This window comes from Bombina bombina, chromosome 1 (assembly GCF_027579735.1).
Source record: "Bombina bombina isolate aBomBom1 chromosome 1, aBomBom1.pri, whole genome shotgun sequence".
Taxonomy (NCBI): domain Eukaryota; kingdom Metazoa; phylum Chordata; class Amphibia; order Anura; family Bombinatoridae; genus Bombina; species Bombina bombina.
In genome coordinates, this window is record NC_069499.1 from 850,136,913 (window position 1) to 850,154,434 (window position 17,522).

General features: G+C 38.5%; 1 protein-coding gene across 1 annotated transcript in view; it reads right to left on the reverse strand.

Moving 5' to 3' along the window:
- Nucleotides 1-8,055, reverse strand: part of LOC128646065 (C-factor) — a 58,432-nt gene extending 50,377 nt beyond the window's left edge. The window contains exon 1 of the mRNA XM_053699493.1: nt 7,795-8,055. Within this exon, the coding sequence (XP_053555468.1) occupies nt 7,795-7,941 (147 nt within the window). The 5' untranslated portion in view covers nt 7,942-8,055. The remainder of the gene's footprint in view (nt 1-7,794) is intronic.
- Between the last annotated feature and the right edge of the window lie 9,467 nt (nt 8,056-17,522).

The following is a 17,522-nucleotide window of genomic DNA, read 5'->3' on the forward strand; positions in this document are numbered from 1 at the left end:
GAGTAGCGGCGAGGTCCGGTCGGCAGATTAGGGGTTAATACTTGAAGTTAGGTGGCGGCGATGTTGGGGGGCAGATTAGGCGTTAATACTATTTAATATAGGGTTTGCGAGGCGGGAGTGCAGCGGTTTAGGGCTTAATAACTGTAATAAGTGTAGTTAGGTGGTGGCGACGTTGGGGGGCAGATTAGGGGGTAATAAATATAATATAGGTGTTGGCGATGTTGGGGGCAGCAGATTAGGGGTTCATAGGGATAATGTAGGTGGCGGCGGTGTCCGGAGCGGCAGATTAGGGGTTAATTGTGTAATGCAGGGGTCAGCGATGGCGGGGGCGGCAGATTAGAGGTTAATAAGTGTAACGTTAGGGGTGTTTAGACTCAGGGTACATGTTAGGTGCAGACTTAGAAAGTATTTCCCCATAGGAAACAATGGGGCTGCGTTGGGATCTTAGCGCTGCTTTTTTGCAGGTGTTAGATTTTTTTTTAAGCCCAAACTGCCCCATTGTTTCCTATGGGGATATCGTGCACGAGCACGTTTTTCCAGCTTACCGCTACCGTAAGCAACGCTGGTATTGAGGGTTGAATTGGCGGTAAATTTGGCTCAACGCACCCTTTTTGGAGCCTAACGCAGCCCTTCAGACAACTCTAAATACCAGCGTTGTTTGGGAGCAGCGGTAGGAAAAAAAGCTGTGTTAATCTAAATCTAGGCGTTAGGTATCAAATGAGAATGCCATACTCACAGTAAGAATGACTGTTGTAATGCTCTACACTTATTATGATCATTATACACAAGATTAGCCAACCAATTTGTGGATAATTGTATGGAGTGTCATCTTTGTATCTAGGCAGGTGATCCTAAGGATTACCTAAATACTATTTATTAGTCGTTCTGTATAAAGGATTGATTATGTAATGTTGAAATGGTTTTTCTGACATGACAAGTTTGTTGTAATACTAAATACCTTAAATAAAAAAACTTTGATTAAAAAAAAAATAATAAAAAAAAAATTTCCTGCTCTATCCAATCAATTTTAGTTTAAATTTTTACTTTAATGTCGCCAAATTCATCAGTGCTCTAAAACCTATTAAGTCATAAGAAAGACTAACAGAACTGGTTTTATGCTGTTCTGTGGAGCCTTTTACTTTAAAGGGACATTAAACTAAATACATTTTATCAGCATAGTGTTGAGGTTATTCCCTGCCTCCCTCCCAGGTGCTGCCATTTTTAAACTACATTCCAGTGCTGACTTTTTTTGCACATGTGCAGCAACTCTCCCTCAAATACCTGCAAATGTAATATAGGTTCTAAAAATGGCAGCACCCATGATTAAAGCGAGGTACATGAAATGTATTGTGTCCCTTTACCACGAGATATAGAAAAAAAAAAAATATATATATATATACAGTATATATATATATATATATATATATATATATATATATATATATATATACACACACACACACTTACCATGAGGTTTATAGTTAATTTTGAAAAACTCAATTTAAAATATTATATTACCTGTCTCTGCTTTAACATTGATCCTTTATTTAGCAACTTTACAGGTAGAGTCATAGGATTTCAAAATAAATAATTATTTGCCAAACGTGTAGCAGTTAAAAAGGGACAATGTGATGACCAGGGTTAACCAACCCTGCACCAGTCACTTGTTTGGCACAGAAAGTGTTAACAGACCCTTCCCCCCTTAACCAATTTGTCACAGGTGGCTAGACTGTAACTTAGTTCAGTGGGTGCAAGGGTTGATAAACACTCTTTAGTCTGTTCCAGACCTAGAAAAAAAAATGCTATAGGGAACAAGCTTAAAAAATATTTTTTTAAAAATACACACACTATGCAATCGCAACCAGATTTGGTTTATATCACTTGTATTAGTTGTTCTAATACTCAAAAGCAGAGGCAGGAGAAGGTAAAATCACTGCAGCAGAGGATTACACTTGCAATAACAAAGACACAGTACTAGTGATATAAACCAAATCTGGAGGGAAAAGGAGGTCCCGGTTTTGTCCTAAACTAAGGAAAGAGGCACCGTTTGATTGATTTGCCCAGAGACTGAAGATTTTGGTAAACCTTAATCTGTGATAAACAGGAAATGTTTAATTATTCTTTCCATGCTGGATTGGAGCGTGCATTTGCACTAAGTGCTCCCCACACCTACTAACTTTCATTATATTTAGCTGTCTAATTTTAGGATAATATAAGGAGCGTGCCTAGGCACTTAAGTGCTCCAGTTTATAACATAATTTGCGATTGCATAGTGTGTGCATTTTTTATAAAAAAAAAAATTTCAAGCTTGTTCCCTAAAGTTTTTAGACATTTCGTTTTTTTTTTAAGTTAAAGTTTACTATATGGTGTTAAATAATTCAACAGACGTCTGTTTAGATATATCTTTATTTATTTTGACATGTGTTTCCTCTGTCTATGTATCAGCTACACAACCACACTCTGTATTAGCAGAGATTCCACTGAGTATATAAAGCTGTAAATAAAGTATATATTTTTGGTGCAGCCTGTGTCACACTTTGGCTTTTGTTATAAATCTGCATTAGTCCTTTCTTTTTATGGTATATTATTATGTATGTATATACATATACAGAGTTGAAATGACCACCAGTCCCTATTTTACAACAACAAAATTCGACCCAAAGTCAACCTATTTAAAATTTCAAAGAATAACTTATTTTTATATTCACCAAGTTCTCATATTTATTTTGATTTTTATTAGTTCTGAGAAATATGGATTGATAAAAACAACGCTATAAGTTACTTCCAGGTTATAATTATTAATAAAATGATCACTTCAAATGTATAAGGACTTCTTTGAAATGTAGAACCTCACTCTTTCAAATGTGAGTTTGTATTATATATTTCTATGGAAAGTGGGTAATAAGACTCTTAAACACCAGGACCCCCAAAATAGAACCAGTGATAAAAGGTATTTGTCATTATGACAATTAGCTAGCAGCTGGATAGGCACAGGACCACTAAAGAATGAGGATAGCTACTTTCAAATCAGGGGTCTCACGATTGTCTATTGTGGTGGGCAGCATAATGGATACCTCACTCCCTGATGTTACTCTACAGCAGGGGTATCCAGCTCATTGTATCTGGGGGCCAATGGCCAAGTTTGCTTCTCTAATGGGGGCCACTTGAACAGAGTGACTTCTCTGGAAATGGATATACTAGGAACTGGAAGAGACATTTACCCAAATAGTAGTGTATGTGGGAGTTGTAGCCCAGAATAGGCATACACAGTGTATATTTATCTTGTGAGTGCCAAGTAAAGTGATCATTTTGGAACTGTAAAAAGTGTAATTTATCCAACCAGTAAATCATGGGAGTCTACACTGGAGAATGCCTGCTTGTCTTTATATTTATCTAGTGAGTACCTGTACAGAACATTAACTTGTTACACCTCTTAGAACCCTAAAAAAATGATGGGGCTCAAATAATTTCCTAATAAACAAGGGAGGGACAGATTAAACTATCTTTAGGGCCACATATTGCCCCAGGGCCTGTACTTTTACACCACTGCTCTACAGTATATGCTTATGGTTGTTTTAGGAGATCACTATTGCCACAGTGATCAACAGATTGCCACTTGGACCTTTGATACCTTTTTTGAAACAAGAGGGTCACATGACCATTTCTGCTTATTTTGGTGTGCTAGGGTCCATTTAATTTTAAAGCTCAGAGCATTGTAAAAGGCACCTAGTAGATATATAGTTGCAATTTCTATGGCTCTGTAGTAGCTCCCCTCCTCCACCACCAGATGTCACCAAATCTCTCATAGACCAGGTGATTGCCATTTTAAAAAGGTGATCATCTGCATCCTAGAGGAACAAGTGACTAATCATTTGAAAAGGGGGAGTATGCTCTTTCAAATGAGAGGTCACTGGTTCCTCTAGCCAAAACAGGGTGGGGGGGAGAATATGAGTCACAACTTTTGTGACAAAATATGCAACAGATGTGCTTAGCTGGGAACAAGCAAAAGCTATAGTATCTTGCCCAATAGGATTGTGGTCACCCAGGGTATAGTACATTTTAGTCTACTTGTGCTGACAAAAGATAGTTCTATGAACGTAGATTTTTTTTTTTAACCTCAGATGTACATTTAAAGATTGTCTGCAATTTTTATTTAATCAACACACTCACTATAGATAGAAACACATTTAGTTTATTTTTCTCAGGTGTCCTTGGAATAATGCATTAATACTTAAATTGTTGCATCATCTGCATTAGGTTTGTTTAAACCAAGGTCCAATGCAGCCTTCAAGTTCATTTTATGCTGTCCTCCATGTCTATAGGAGAAAACCTATAGGTGTCTGAGCCAAGATGTGAGTTTTCAGTACTTACTTTGTTCCTCTAGTTGTAATCTTAGTCTTCTAGCACTATATATGTACTAATGATAGAGATATAAGAGGCAGATAATGTGAAGGAATCCAGCAACTGTCTCTAGTATATCACAGATACAGTAAGTAAATGGGTAGTCTAATCTTAAAAAATAATGCTTCTAGAAAATGTTATCAATGTACACGTACACCATATGCAATCTGCTTCGGCATAAAGACAAACACAGTAAAATATACAATTTAAAGAGAGATAGCTTTTGCCAGAAGCACTTTTGATATTACATGTGGATAAAAATGTTGGTTATAATAAAATAAAGTGCACGAATGTGAGAATGTCCCTTTAATGCATTTATTTATTAGATTGATACTTGCTATTGAGGAAGCCAAAACAATTACATATTGCTCATGCAAAGGCTTAGGAGTGTGGTCAGTGTTGCCTTTAAAGATTTCTGAACTGGAGCACAGGTATAAAAAAAAAAAAAAAAAAAAATCAGCAGATTAGTAAACAGTTATTTTACTTGCTCTCACCCAAGGTAATCCTGAAAACCTGGCCAGTTCAGGAGGCCAGAAGAGCTCTAAGGCAACATTTTGTGAGCAGCCCAGCAGTGAAACAGTTAATTAGGAAACTGCACCTTGCACTACACAATGCAGACAGCAAGCTATAATTCCCTTAAAGTGAATGTAAATTTTGATGCTAAAGTGCCCGGTTTTTAAAACTTTGATTAAAAACAGGGGCACTTTAATTCATCAAAATTTACATTTCACTCCTGTTGTGAAAATAAACTTACTTTTTAATCTTCACAGCAGCTCCAGCTTCCTCCACCCGTTTCAAAGCCTCTTCCTGGGTCTAAAATGAGGTATCTGGCTTCCTCCAATCACAGCAGTGAATCAGACACTGAATCCCCCGGGGGGGAATCTGTGATTGGAGGATGACCTATCAATCATTTCTGACATCAGAAATGGCTTGTGAGACCGGAGGAAGCAGCAGCTGCTGTGAAGTTTAAAAGGTAAGTTTTTTTGTCACAACAGGAGTGAAATGTAAATTTTGATGAATTAAAGTGCCCCTGTTTTTAATCAAAGTTTTAAAAACCGGGCACTTTAGCATCAAAATTTACATTCACTTTAACTGTTTCAGTGCTGGGCCACTCACAAAATGTGTTCTTCGAGGGAACACTGAATGCGTTATATATTTTTCTTTTAGTTGGATTTCTAAATTTCACTAACTGGCCCTTAAATGAAAAAGGTTCAACATATATTTGATAATACATTTTATTAACAAACAACTTTTTATTCATAATGTAAAGCATACAATTTAAAAATATTGATAACATTTTTTTTATTATTATTTTTTCTTTTGCTACCTGTAGATAGTTTTTTGAAAATATACAAATCTCAATCCAAGTATGGAAAGACTTAGATTATGAATACCTCACACATTCTTGTGTGGAGCCTATTCACATTCTCCACAGAACAAAACCGGAATTAGACAAACATGTCTGATTTCAAGACCTGTTACTTTCCTTACACATTTTAGAAACAAACTTTCATTCTTAAAGGGGCATTAAACCCAATTTTTTTCTTTCATGATTCAGATAGAGAATACCATTTTAAACAACTTTCTAATGTACTTCTATTGTCTAAATTGCTCCATTCTCTTGATATTATTTCCTGAAAAGCATATCTAGATAGGCTCAGTAGCCTCTGATTGGTTGCTGCACATAGATGCTTTGTGGGATTGGGTCACCCATGTGCATTGCTATTTCTTTATCAAAGGATATCTAAAGAATGAAGCAAATTAGATAATATAAGTAAATTGGCATGTTGTTTAAAATTTAATTCTCTGTCTGAATCATGAAATAATTTTTTTGGGTTTAATGTTCCTTTAAACTAAACATACTGTTTGTAATGCCAGAGCTACTGCATTTTGTGGCACTATACAAATAAATAATAATAATGCTAGAGGTTAAAACTATAAACTGCTTAAATGGGCATAAAGGACAATAATAAAGTGCTCTTAAAGGGACATTATACACTCATTTTTTCTTTGCATAAATGTTTTGTAGATGATCTATTTATATAGCCCATAAAGTGTTTTTTTAAATGTATAGTTTTGCTTATTTTTAAATAACATTGCTCTGATTTTCAGACTCCTAACCAAGCCCCAAAGTTTTAAGTGAATACCGTCAGCTACCTTCTCCAGCTTGCTCCTGTTTGTGTAAAGGGTCTTTTCATATGCAAAAGAAGGGGGAGGGGGGAGTGTCTTATTTCCCACTTGCAGTGGGCTTTCCAGCTACCTTTTCAACAGAGCTAAACTAAGAGGTTCTAAGTAAGTGTTTTAACATTTTTATATCAGTATCTGTGCATCTTATTCTTTATAGTAGTGTCTATTACATGCAGTTATATGAAAATAAGTGTATACTGTCCCTTTAAACACTGCTTGCAGAGAATTAGGTTTGTAACGCCTTCAGAGTTAAACACAAAGTTAAATTCAACTTCAAGTCCGCATTGCACTACTGGTTTAAAGCTGAACATGCCCTCTGAATCAAACCACATGTGCATCACTGCTCTTCACCATCTGTGTTTAAAGGGACACTGAACCCAAATTTCTTCATTCGTGCTTCAGATAGAGCATGCAATGTTAAGCAACTTTCTAATTTACTCCTATTATCAAATTTTCTTCATTCTCTTGGTATCTTTATTTGAAAAGCAAGAATGTAAGTTTGGATGCCGGCTCATTTTTTTATAAACAACCTGGGTTGTTCTTGCTGATTGGTGGATTAATTTAACCGACCAATAACAAGTGCTGTCCAGGGTACTGAACCAAAAAATAGCTTAGCTGTCTTCTTTTTCAAATAAAGATAGCAAGAGAACGAAGAAACTGATAATAGTAGTGAATTAGAAAGTTGCTTAAAATTGCATGCTCTATCTGAATCACAAAAGAAAAAAAAATGGGTTCAGTGTCCCTTTAACTATGGATATGCACTGCACTCCTGCTCTGAAACTGAATTTAACTAGGTTTTAAGTGGTTAAACACATAGGGGTTGATCTTTAGCTAAGCATAACTAATGATTTTCTACAGAAAATCGCCATTAATATGGGAATTTATGTAGATAAATCATTTCATACGTTTTTTTCGAAAGGATTGGCTCAACCCTATAATTCTCAGCAAAATAGTGAAATAATAATATGCTCTTCCACATTAGTGCATTTTATTATTGCTCTTTTAAGAAAGTTTTTTTCCCCCCTCAATAACACTTTCCTATATATATATATATATATATATATATATATATATATATATATATATATATATATATATATATATATATATACACACACACTTACATGTGCAAAGGAACTGGTAACCCAGCATAGCAGAATGTCGGATGGTGACACAATACAAATAGCTACAAATGTCAAATGTTACCTCTCCTCTGGGGCCCTTGGGATCTCTACATGTTGCAAATATGTATTCAGGAGGCTGTGATCTGTTTATGAACTTCTTAATCAGCTCCAGGCCAATTCCTCTGTTTGATCCAGTAACAAGGACACTGCGAACAGCCATCTCAGTCATGTGTCCTGCAGAAAAATATCAGAACTATCTGAATATGGCAGCCTGTTTACTCACTATCCATGCTGTCCAAATCTACATTCACATTTTATTTGCTTTCTTTCCCCTCCCAGCGCCCATTCTTCTGCCAGCTATCACCTCCCACCCTGTCATATCACATCATGTCCCCACCCTTTAAAGAGACAAAAATGTCCAGAGAGCCTTTGGAAAAACTGCAAGATCGATTACATATTCAGAGAACCCTCCAACTTCTGTATTATTCTATTTTAGCTTAGATTAAATGGAAAATACACTAATTTAGGCATAAATATAATTTGAATATTTAAAGTGACATAACATTGTCAGGATTTTCAATAAATATATTCTGCCTTCCTTTTGAGTCCCTAATACATTTACATATTTGTTTAGTATTTTATATTTTGTTTGCTGTGTAAATACATTTTTGTGCACATTTATATTATACAGATATCTGCAAGCAAATATCTGCTGTTTTCTTACACTGGCGTAACACTGCAATCTATCTAAATTCTCCACCTCTTACAACACTGGCCTCTCTGTACTCACATGACTGTATTGCTCTCTGTCCTTGTAACCTTTCTATTCCTTAAAGGGATATTAAACACAAATTGTAAACTACATAAGTATAAACCTTCATATATAAAAATAATTTTGCAATGAAAACTGCAGCTTTATTTTATCAAATGAGTATATTGTTTTATGTTTATTTTTTTCACTGATTTCCCTGTCCCCAGAACAAAAGAACCCCTGCTAATCAATCACAAACTAATATTCAGATATAGCACAAACTCTATTTGCATATGTGCAAACTGGGGTAGCCCGCATTATTGTATTCCCATTAAGGTTATTTAGCACTTTTTCAACTTAGTTGCTATTGCAAAGAATGATTTTCCTTTAATGACTGTTGAGGCAAAACTGATAATCCACCTTTTAAAAGCATAAGACACCATAGAAGCTTACAGAGGGAAAAGTAAACAAAAGCTCTCATAAATTGCCTAAAAGTATTAACCCAAGCCACACTGGGACACAATTTTTAGATGTATTTTACATCAAAAGGCAGCAAAATAAATAATAAATCTATATTGCAATAATGTTTCTCTTGAAATAATTTTTTTTATGCATTGTTAAAATGTTAAAGTGAATGTAAAGTTTCACAAATGAGTGTCTGGTTTTTAAAAATACTATTAAAAACAGGGGCACTTTCATTCATTAAAAATTACATTTCACCGTTTTTGTTAAAAACATAATTTATGCTTACCTGATAAATTTATTTCTCTTGTAGTGTAGTCAGTCCACGGGTCATCCATTACTTATGGAATATAGCTCTTCCTAACAGGAAGCTGCAAGAGGATCACCCAGCAGAGCTGCTATATAGCTCCTCCCCTCACATGTCATATTCAGTCATTCGACCAAAGCAGACGAGAAAGGAGAAACCATAGGGTGCAGTGGTGACTGGAGTTTAATTAAAATTTAGATCTGCCTTAAAGACAGGGCGGGCCGTGGACTGAACACACTACAAGAGAAATAAATTTATCAGGTAAGCATAAATTATGTTTTCTCTTGTTAAGTGTAGTCAGTCCACGGGTCATCCATTACTTATGGAATACCAATACCAAAGCTAAAGTACACGGATGAAGGGAGGGACAAGGCAGGAACATTAAACAGAAGGAACCACTGCCTGAAGTACCTTTCTCCCAAAAATAGCCTCCGAAGAAGCAAAAGTGTCAAATTTGTAAAATTTTGAAAAGGTGTGAAGCGAAGACCAAGTCGCAGCCTTACAAATCTGTTCAACAGAGGCCTCATTTTTAAAGGCCCAGGTGGAAGCCACAGCTCTAGTAGAATGAGCTGTAATCCTTTCAGGAGGCTGCTGTCCAGCAGTCTCATAGGCTAAACGTATTATGCTACAAAGCCAAAAAGAGAGAGAGGTAGCTGAAGCCTTTTGACCTCTTCTCTGTCCAGAGTAAACGACAAACAGGGAAGAAGTTTGACGAAAATCTTTAGTTGCCTGCAAATAGAACTTCAGGGCACGGACTACGTCCAAATTATGCAAAAGTCGTTCCTTCTTTGAAGAAGGGTTAGGACACAGTGATGGAACAACAATCTCTTGATTGATATTCCTGTTAGTAACTACCTTAGGTAAGAACTCAGGTTTAGTACGCAGAACTACCTTGTCTGAATGAAAAATCAGATAAGGAGAATCACAATGTAAGGCAGATAACTCAGAGACTCTTCGAGCCGAGGAAATAGCCATCAAAAACAAAACCTTCCAGGATAACAGCTTGATATCAATGGAATGAAGGGGTTCAAATGGAACGCCTTGAAGAACATTAAGAACTAAGTTTAAGCTCCACGGCGGAGCAACAGTCTTAAACACAGGCTTAATCCTAGTTAAAGCCTGACAAAAAGCCTGAACGTCTGGAACTTCAGCCAGACGTTTGTGTAGAAGAATAGACAGAGCAGAAATCTGTCCCTTTAACGAACTAGCAGATAAGCCCTTTTCTAAACCCTCTTGTAGAAAGGACAATATCCTAGGAATCCTAACCTTACTCCATGAGTAACTCTTGGATTCGCACCAATATAAATATTTACGCCATATCTTATGGTAAATTTTTCTGGTAACAGGCTTCCTAGCCTGTATTAAAGTATCAATAACCGACTCCGAGAAGCCACGCTTTGATAGAATCAAGCGTTCAATCTCCATGCAGTCAGCCTCAGAGAAATTAGATTTGGATGTTTGAAAGGACCCTGAATTAGAAGGTCCTGTCTCAGAGGTAGAGACCACGGTGGACAGGACGACATGTCCACTAGGTCTGCATACCAGGTCCTGCGTGGCCACGCAGGCGCTATCAGAATCACCGAAACTCTCTCCTGTTTGATCTTGGCAATCAAACGAGGAAGCATCGGGAATGGTGGAAACACATAAGCCATGTTGAAGACCCAAGGGGCTGTCAGAGCATCTATCAGCACCGCTCCCGGGTCCCTGGACCTGGATCCGTAACAAGGAAGCTTGGCGTTCTGGCGAGACGCCATGAGATCCAGATCTGGTTTGCCCCTACGAAGAATTAGTTGAGCAAAGACCTCCGGATGAAGTTCCCACTCCCCCGGATGAAAAGTCTGGCGACTTAGAAAATCCGCCTCCCAGTTCTCTACGCCTGGGATGTAAATCGCTGACAGGTGGCAAGAGTGAGACTCTGCCCAGCGAATTATCTTTGAGACTTCCAACATCGCTAGGGAACTTCTGGTTCCCCCTTGATGGTTGATGTAAGCCACAGTCGTGATGTTGTCCGACTGAAATCTGATGAACCTCAGAGTTGCTAACTGAGGCCAAGCTAGGAGAGCATTGAATATTGCTCTTAATTCCAGAATATTTATTGGGAGGAGTTTCTCCTCCTGAGTCCATAATCCCTGAGCTTTCAGGGAGTTCCAGACTGCGCCCCAGCCTAGAAGGCTGGCGTCTGTTGTTACAATCGTCCAATCTGGCCTGCGAAAGGTCATCCCCTTGGACAGATGTGGCCAAGAGAGCCACCATAGAAGAGAATCTCTGGTCTCTTGATCCAGACTTAGTAGGGGGGACAAATCTGAGTAATCCCCGTTCCACTGACTTAGCATGCACAATTGCAGCGGTCTGAGATGCAGGCGCGCAAATGGTACTATGTCCATTGCCGCTACCATTAAGCCGATTACTTCCATGCACTGAGCTACTGACGGGTGTGGAATGGAATGAAGGACACGGCAAGCATTTAGAAGTTTTGATAACCTGGCCTCTGTCAGGTAAATTTTCATCTCTACAGAATCTATAAGAGTCCCTAGAAAGGGAACTCTTGTAAGTGGTAATAGAGAACTCTTTTCCACGTTCACCTTCCACCCATGCAACCTCAGAAATGCCAGAACTATCTCTGTATGAGACTTGGCAGTTTGAAAACTTGACGCTTGTATCAGAATGTCGTCTAGGTACGGAGTCACCGCTATGCCTCGCGGTCTTAGTACCGCCAGAAGTGAGCCCAGAACTTTTGTAAAGATTCTTGGAGCCGTAGCTAATCCGAAGGGAAGAGCTACAAACTGGTAATGCCTGTCTAGGAAAGCAAATCTTAGGTACCGATAATGATCCTTGTGAATCGGTATGTGAAGGTAGGCATCCTTTAAATCCACTGTGGTCATGTACTGACCCTCTTGGATCATGGGAAGGATGGTTCGAATAGTTTCCATTTTGAATGATGGAACTCTTAGAAATTTGTTTAGGATTTTTAAGTCCAGATTGGTCTGAAGGTTCCCTCTTTCTTGGGAACCACAAATAGATTTGAATAGAATCCCTGCCCGTGTTCCGTCCGCGGAACTGGGTGGATCACCCCCATTAGTAAAAGGTCTTGTACACAGCGTAGAAACGCCTCTTTCTTTATTTGGTTTGCTGATAACCTTGAAAGATGAAATCTCCCCCGTGGAGGAGAAGTTTTGAAGTCCAGGACATATCCCTGAGATATGATCTCCAACGCCCAGGGATCCTGGACATCTCTTGCCCAAGCCTGGGCGAAAAGAGAAAGTCTGCCCCCCACTAGATCCGTTTCCGGATAGGGGGCCCTCTCTTCATGCTGTCTTGGGGGCAGCAGCAGGTTTCTTGGCCTGCTTGCCCTTGTTCCAGGACTGGTTAACTTTCCAGCCCTGCCTGTAACGAGCAACAGCTCCTTCCTGTTTTGGAGCGGAGGAAGTTGATGCTGCTCCAGCCTTGAAGTTACGAAAGGCACGAAAATTAGACTGTTTGGCCTTTGATTTGGCCCTGTCCTGAGGTAGAGCATATTCGGGCCCGAATAAGGTCTGCCCTTTGAAAGGAATATTAAGCAATTTAGATTTAGAAGTCACGTCAGCTGACCAGGATTTAAGCCATAGCGCTCTGCGCGCTTGGATGGCGAATCCGGAGTTCTTAGCCGTAAGTTTGGTTAAATGTACGACGGCATCAGAAACAAATGCGTTAGCTAGCTTAAGTGCTTTAAGCTTGTTCATAATTTCATCCAATGGAGCTGTGCGAATGGCCTCCTCCAGAGACTCAAACCAGAATGCCGCCGCAGCAGTGACAGGCGCAATGCATGCAAGGGGCTGTAAGATAAAACCTTGTTGAACAAACATTTTCTTAAGGTAACCCTCTAATTTCTTATCCATTGGATCTGAAAAGGCACAACTATCCTCCACCGGGATAGTGGTACGCTTAGCTAAAGTAGAAACTGCTCCCTCCACCTTAGGGACCGTCTGCCATAAGTCTCGTGTGGTGGCGTCTATAGGAAACATTTTTCTAAATATGGGAGGAGGGGAAAAGGGCACACCAGGTCTATCCCACTCCTTGCTAATAATCTCTGTAAGCCTTTTAGGTATAGGAAACACGTCAGTACACACCGGTACCGCATAGTATCTATCCAACCTACATAATTTTTCTGGAATTGCAACCGTGTTACAATCATTCAGAGCCGCTAATACCTCCCCTAGCAATATGCGGAGGTTCTCAAGCTTAAATTTAAAATTAGAAATCTCTGAATCCAGTCTCCCTGGATCAGATCCGTCACCCACAGAATGAAGCTCTCCGTCTTCACGTTCTGCAAACTGTGACGCAGTATCTGACATGGCTCTCACCTCATCCGCGCGCTCTGTCCTTAACCCAGAGCTATCGCGCTTGCCTCTTAATTCTGGCAATTTAGATAATACTTCTGTCATAACAGTAGCCATGTCTTGCAAAGTGATTTGTAAGGGCCTCCCTGATGTACTTGGCGCCACAAAATCACGCACCTCCTGAGCGGGAGGCGAAGGTACTGACACGTGAGGAGAGTAAGTCGGCATAACTTCCCCCTCGTTGTCTGGTGATAATTTCTTTACATGTAAAGATTGACTTTTATTTAAAGTAGCATCAATGCAATTAGTACATAAATTTCTATTGGGCTCCACATTGGCCTTTAAACATAGTGAACAAAGAGATTCATCTGTGTCAGACATGTTTAATCAAACTAGCAATGAGACTAGCAAGCTTGGAAATACTTTTCTAAATAAATTTACAAGCAATATAAAAAATGCTACTGTGCCTTTAAGAAGCACAAAAAGCTGTCACAGTTGAAATAACAATGAACCAAAATAGTTATAGCAACCAATTTTTCACAGTAAATGTATTAAGTTAGCAAAGGATTGCACCCACCAGCAAATGGATGATTAACCCCTTAATACCCAAAAACGGATTAACAATTTAATAATTAACGTTTTTCTCACAGTCAAAACACACTGTCACAGGTCTGCTGTGACTGATTACCTCCCTCAAAATGAATTTTGAAGACCCCTGAGCTCTCTAGAGACGATCTGGATCATGGAGGATGAAGTAGACAGATTGTGACTGAATTTTTACTGCGCAAAAAAGCGCTAAAATAGGCCCCTCCCACTCATATTACAACAGTGGGGAAGCTCAGAAACTGTTTCTATGCAGAAAACAAAGATGGCCATGTGGTAAAAATCATGCCCCAATAAGTTTTATCACCAAGTACCTCACAAAAAACGATTAACATGCCAGTAAACGTTTTAAACATACATTTGAAAAGTTATGAATTGTTATTAATAAGCCTGCTACCAGTTGCTTTTACTGCAGTTAAGGCTCATACATTATTTCAGTATTAACAGTATTTTCAGAGTCAATTCCATTCCTTAGAAAAATACATTCAGTGTACACACACTCATCAGCCTAATACCTGTCACTATCACTGCATTTAAGGCTGAACTTACTTTACATTGGTATCAGCAGCATTTTCTCAGTCAATTCCATTCCTCAGAAAAATAATTACTGCACATACCTCATTTGCAGGGGGGCCCTGCATGCTATTCCCCTTCTCTGAAGTTACCTCACTCCTCAGATGAGAACAGCCAGTGGATCTTAGTTACGTCTGCTAAGATCATAGAAAACGCAGGCAGATTCTTCTTCTAATGCTGCCTGAGAATAAACAGCACACTCCGGTGCCATTTAAAATAACAAACTTTTGATTGTAGAAATAAACTAAGTTAAAAAACACCACAGACCTCTCACAGCGACCTATCTAGTTAGGCTGCAAGAGAATGACTGGATATGACATGTGAGGGGAGGAGCTATATAGCAGCTCTGCTGGGTGATCCTCTTGCAGCTTCCTGTTAGGAAGAGATATATTCCATAAGTAATGGATGACCCGTGGACTGACTACACTTAACAAGAGAAATACTTACCTTTTTTTCTTGCAAGCAGGAACAGCGATTCCCCGCCCGCTGCTTGTCTCTTCATACGTCAGCAATGAAGAATCCGGCTTCCTCCAATCACGGCGTGGCCTCAGGCAATGTTTTCTCTAAGGAGGGGGGAAGACGTGATTGGAGGAAGCCGGATTCGTCATTGCTGGCGTATGAAGAGATGAGCAGCAGGCAGGGGAAATCGCTGCTCCGGCTTGCAAGACCGCACTATTTCTGCATTCCTCACTGCCTGTGCTGTCCCGCGTTATTTAACCCCTATAAGTTTAAACGACAGCTGAAATTGTCTGTCATTAAGGGGTTAAAAGCACATTAAACTGCTGGGCATAACTATAATAACCTGGTTACTACTTACAATGTCTTTGTTTTTTTTTCTCTTGTACCTACAGCTCTCAAAAAAATCTGTTATCTTATTTTAACCTCTTGCTGGTGTTGGTTGGTTAAGCTCCACCGCTTTATATTTGCACTGCCACCTTTGAGCTTAGGTACTCTTGCAATCTATGACAGAAGCATTCAAACACTTACAGGTCAGTGATATCTCTGACTTTTTCAGTTTTATTGAGCATTTCAGTGTGTGTGTAGGTGTCTGTGTGTTTTTATATGTGTGTCTGTGGCTGTGCGTGTTTGTGTGTGTATGTGTGTGCATGTGTGTATGTTTGTTTGTGTGTGTTTTTGTGTGTGTGTGTGTTTGTTTGTGTGTGTGTGTGTGTTTGTGTGTGTTTGTGTATGTGTGTGTGTATGTGTGTTTGTTTGTATATGTGTGTTTGTTTGTGTGTGTTTGTGTATGTGTGTGTGTGTTTGTATGTGTGTTTGTGTGTGTGTGTTTGTGTATGTGTGTTTGTTTGTATATGTGTGTGTGTTTTCTGTGGGCCCTGGACCCACAGGATTACAACATGTGGTCATCACTGGCACTGAATACATTGTTCAGATGAAAACAATGTGACATTAATCAAGCATAAGGTGTTATTTACTTTGCTATTATCCTGGTATCTTATTCCAATTTACAGATTCCCAAATACATTAGTTTAGTATTTTAAATGCATTTGCCTCATATTGCCCCCACCCCCCAACCACATCAGAAGCGGTACTAACATAACATAACCTAATATCAAATAATATGGCCGGCACAGACAGCTTTCCCTTAAGGGAGGCCAACGTAGAGGGACATTTGAAGCAAAAACTATTCAGAAAAAAAACAACAATTCTAGTGTAAGGTTGCATGACTGTTCAATTTGAATCCTGTTTTTCCAGTTCTTGTAAATTTCCAGTATGGGATTATAATTTTTTTCTCAAACATGTCAGTTTTGTAGACATACTGCTATGTAGTCGTCCTCCATGCTAAGTTTAGAAAACAAAGCAAAGAAAAAGTTGAAAAAATAAATCAATACAGTTAGTAGTGACCCGGCAACAAAGATTTGTTGGTGGAAATGAAACACTAAACAAAGACACACAAATAACGTGTGCACATCCACTAATTACATTATTTACAATAAAAAAACAAGGAAATTTGTTTACTTAAAGGGACATTACACCCACATTTTTTCTTTCATGATTTAGAAAGAGAATGCATTTTTAAACATCTTTCTAATTTACTTCTATTATCTAATTTGTGTTATTCTCTTGATATTCTTTGCTGAAAAGCATATCTAGATATGCTCAGTAGCTGCTGATTGGTTGCTGCACATAGAAGCCTCATGTGATTGGCTCACCCATGTGCATTGCTTTTTCTTCAAATAAGGATATCTAAAAAATGAAGCAAAATAAATAATAGAAGTAAATTGTAATGTTGTTTAAATTTGTATGTTCTATCTGAATCATGAAAGAAAGATTTTCGGTTTAGTGGCCCTTTAATATCAGAGCTCAGTTTAAAACACTCCCCCAACACAGTTAAAACATATATTCTCTGGTGTGGTGTCTATATTTTTTTTTATCATTTTATAGATCATTAGATTTTGATCCACTTGACAGAGGAAGGAAGGAGAGGGAAAGAGCTGGGCTGTGATATCATACTGGCATGGCAACTGGCAGTCAAATATAAAGGAGATAATCCCTTCTTTATCTCAGGGATATATATTATCTTTCAAGATGTTATGTAACAGTTAATAAGTTACATAAATTCATTAATTGGCCACTAGAGGGACACATGAGTTGTCTGTCTAGATTTAGAGGTGGTAGCTGTAATGTGTTGTCAATGAACATATACTCAGGCTAGTATATTTGTCATGCTATCTTCAACTCTCTTAACCTCTTAATCTTATGTGCCCATCAGAAGGGATATATTACTTGTCTGATTTTATAGAAAGAAATAGACTCTTCTCACCTACCACCCTACCACA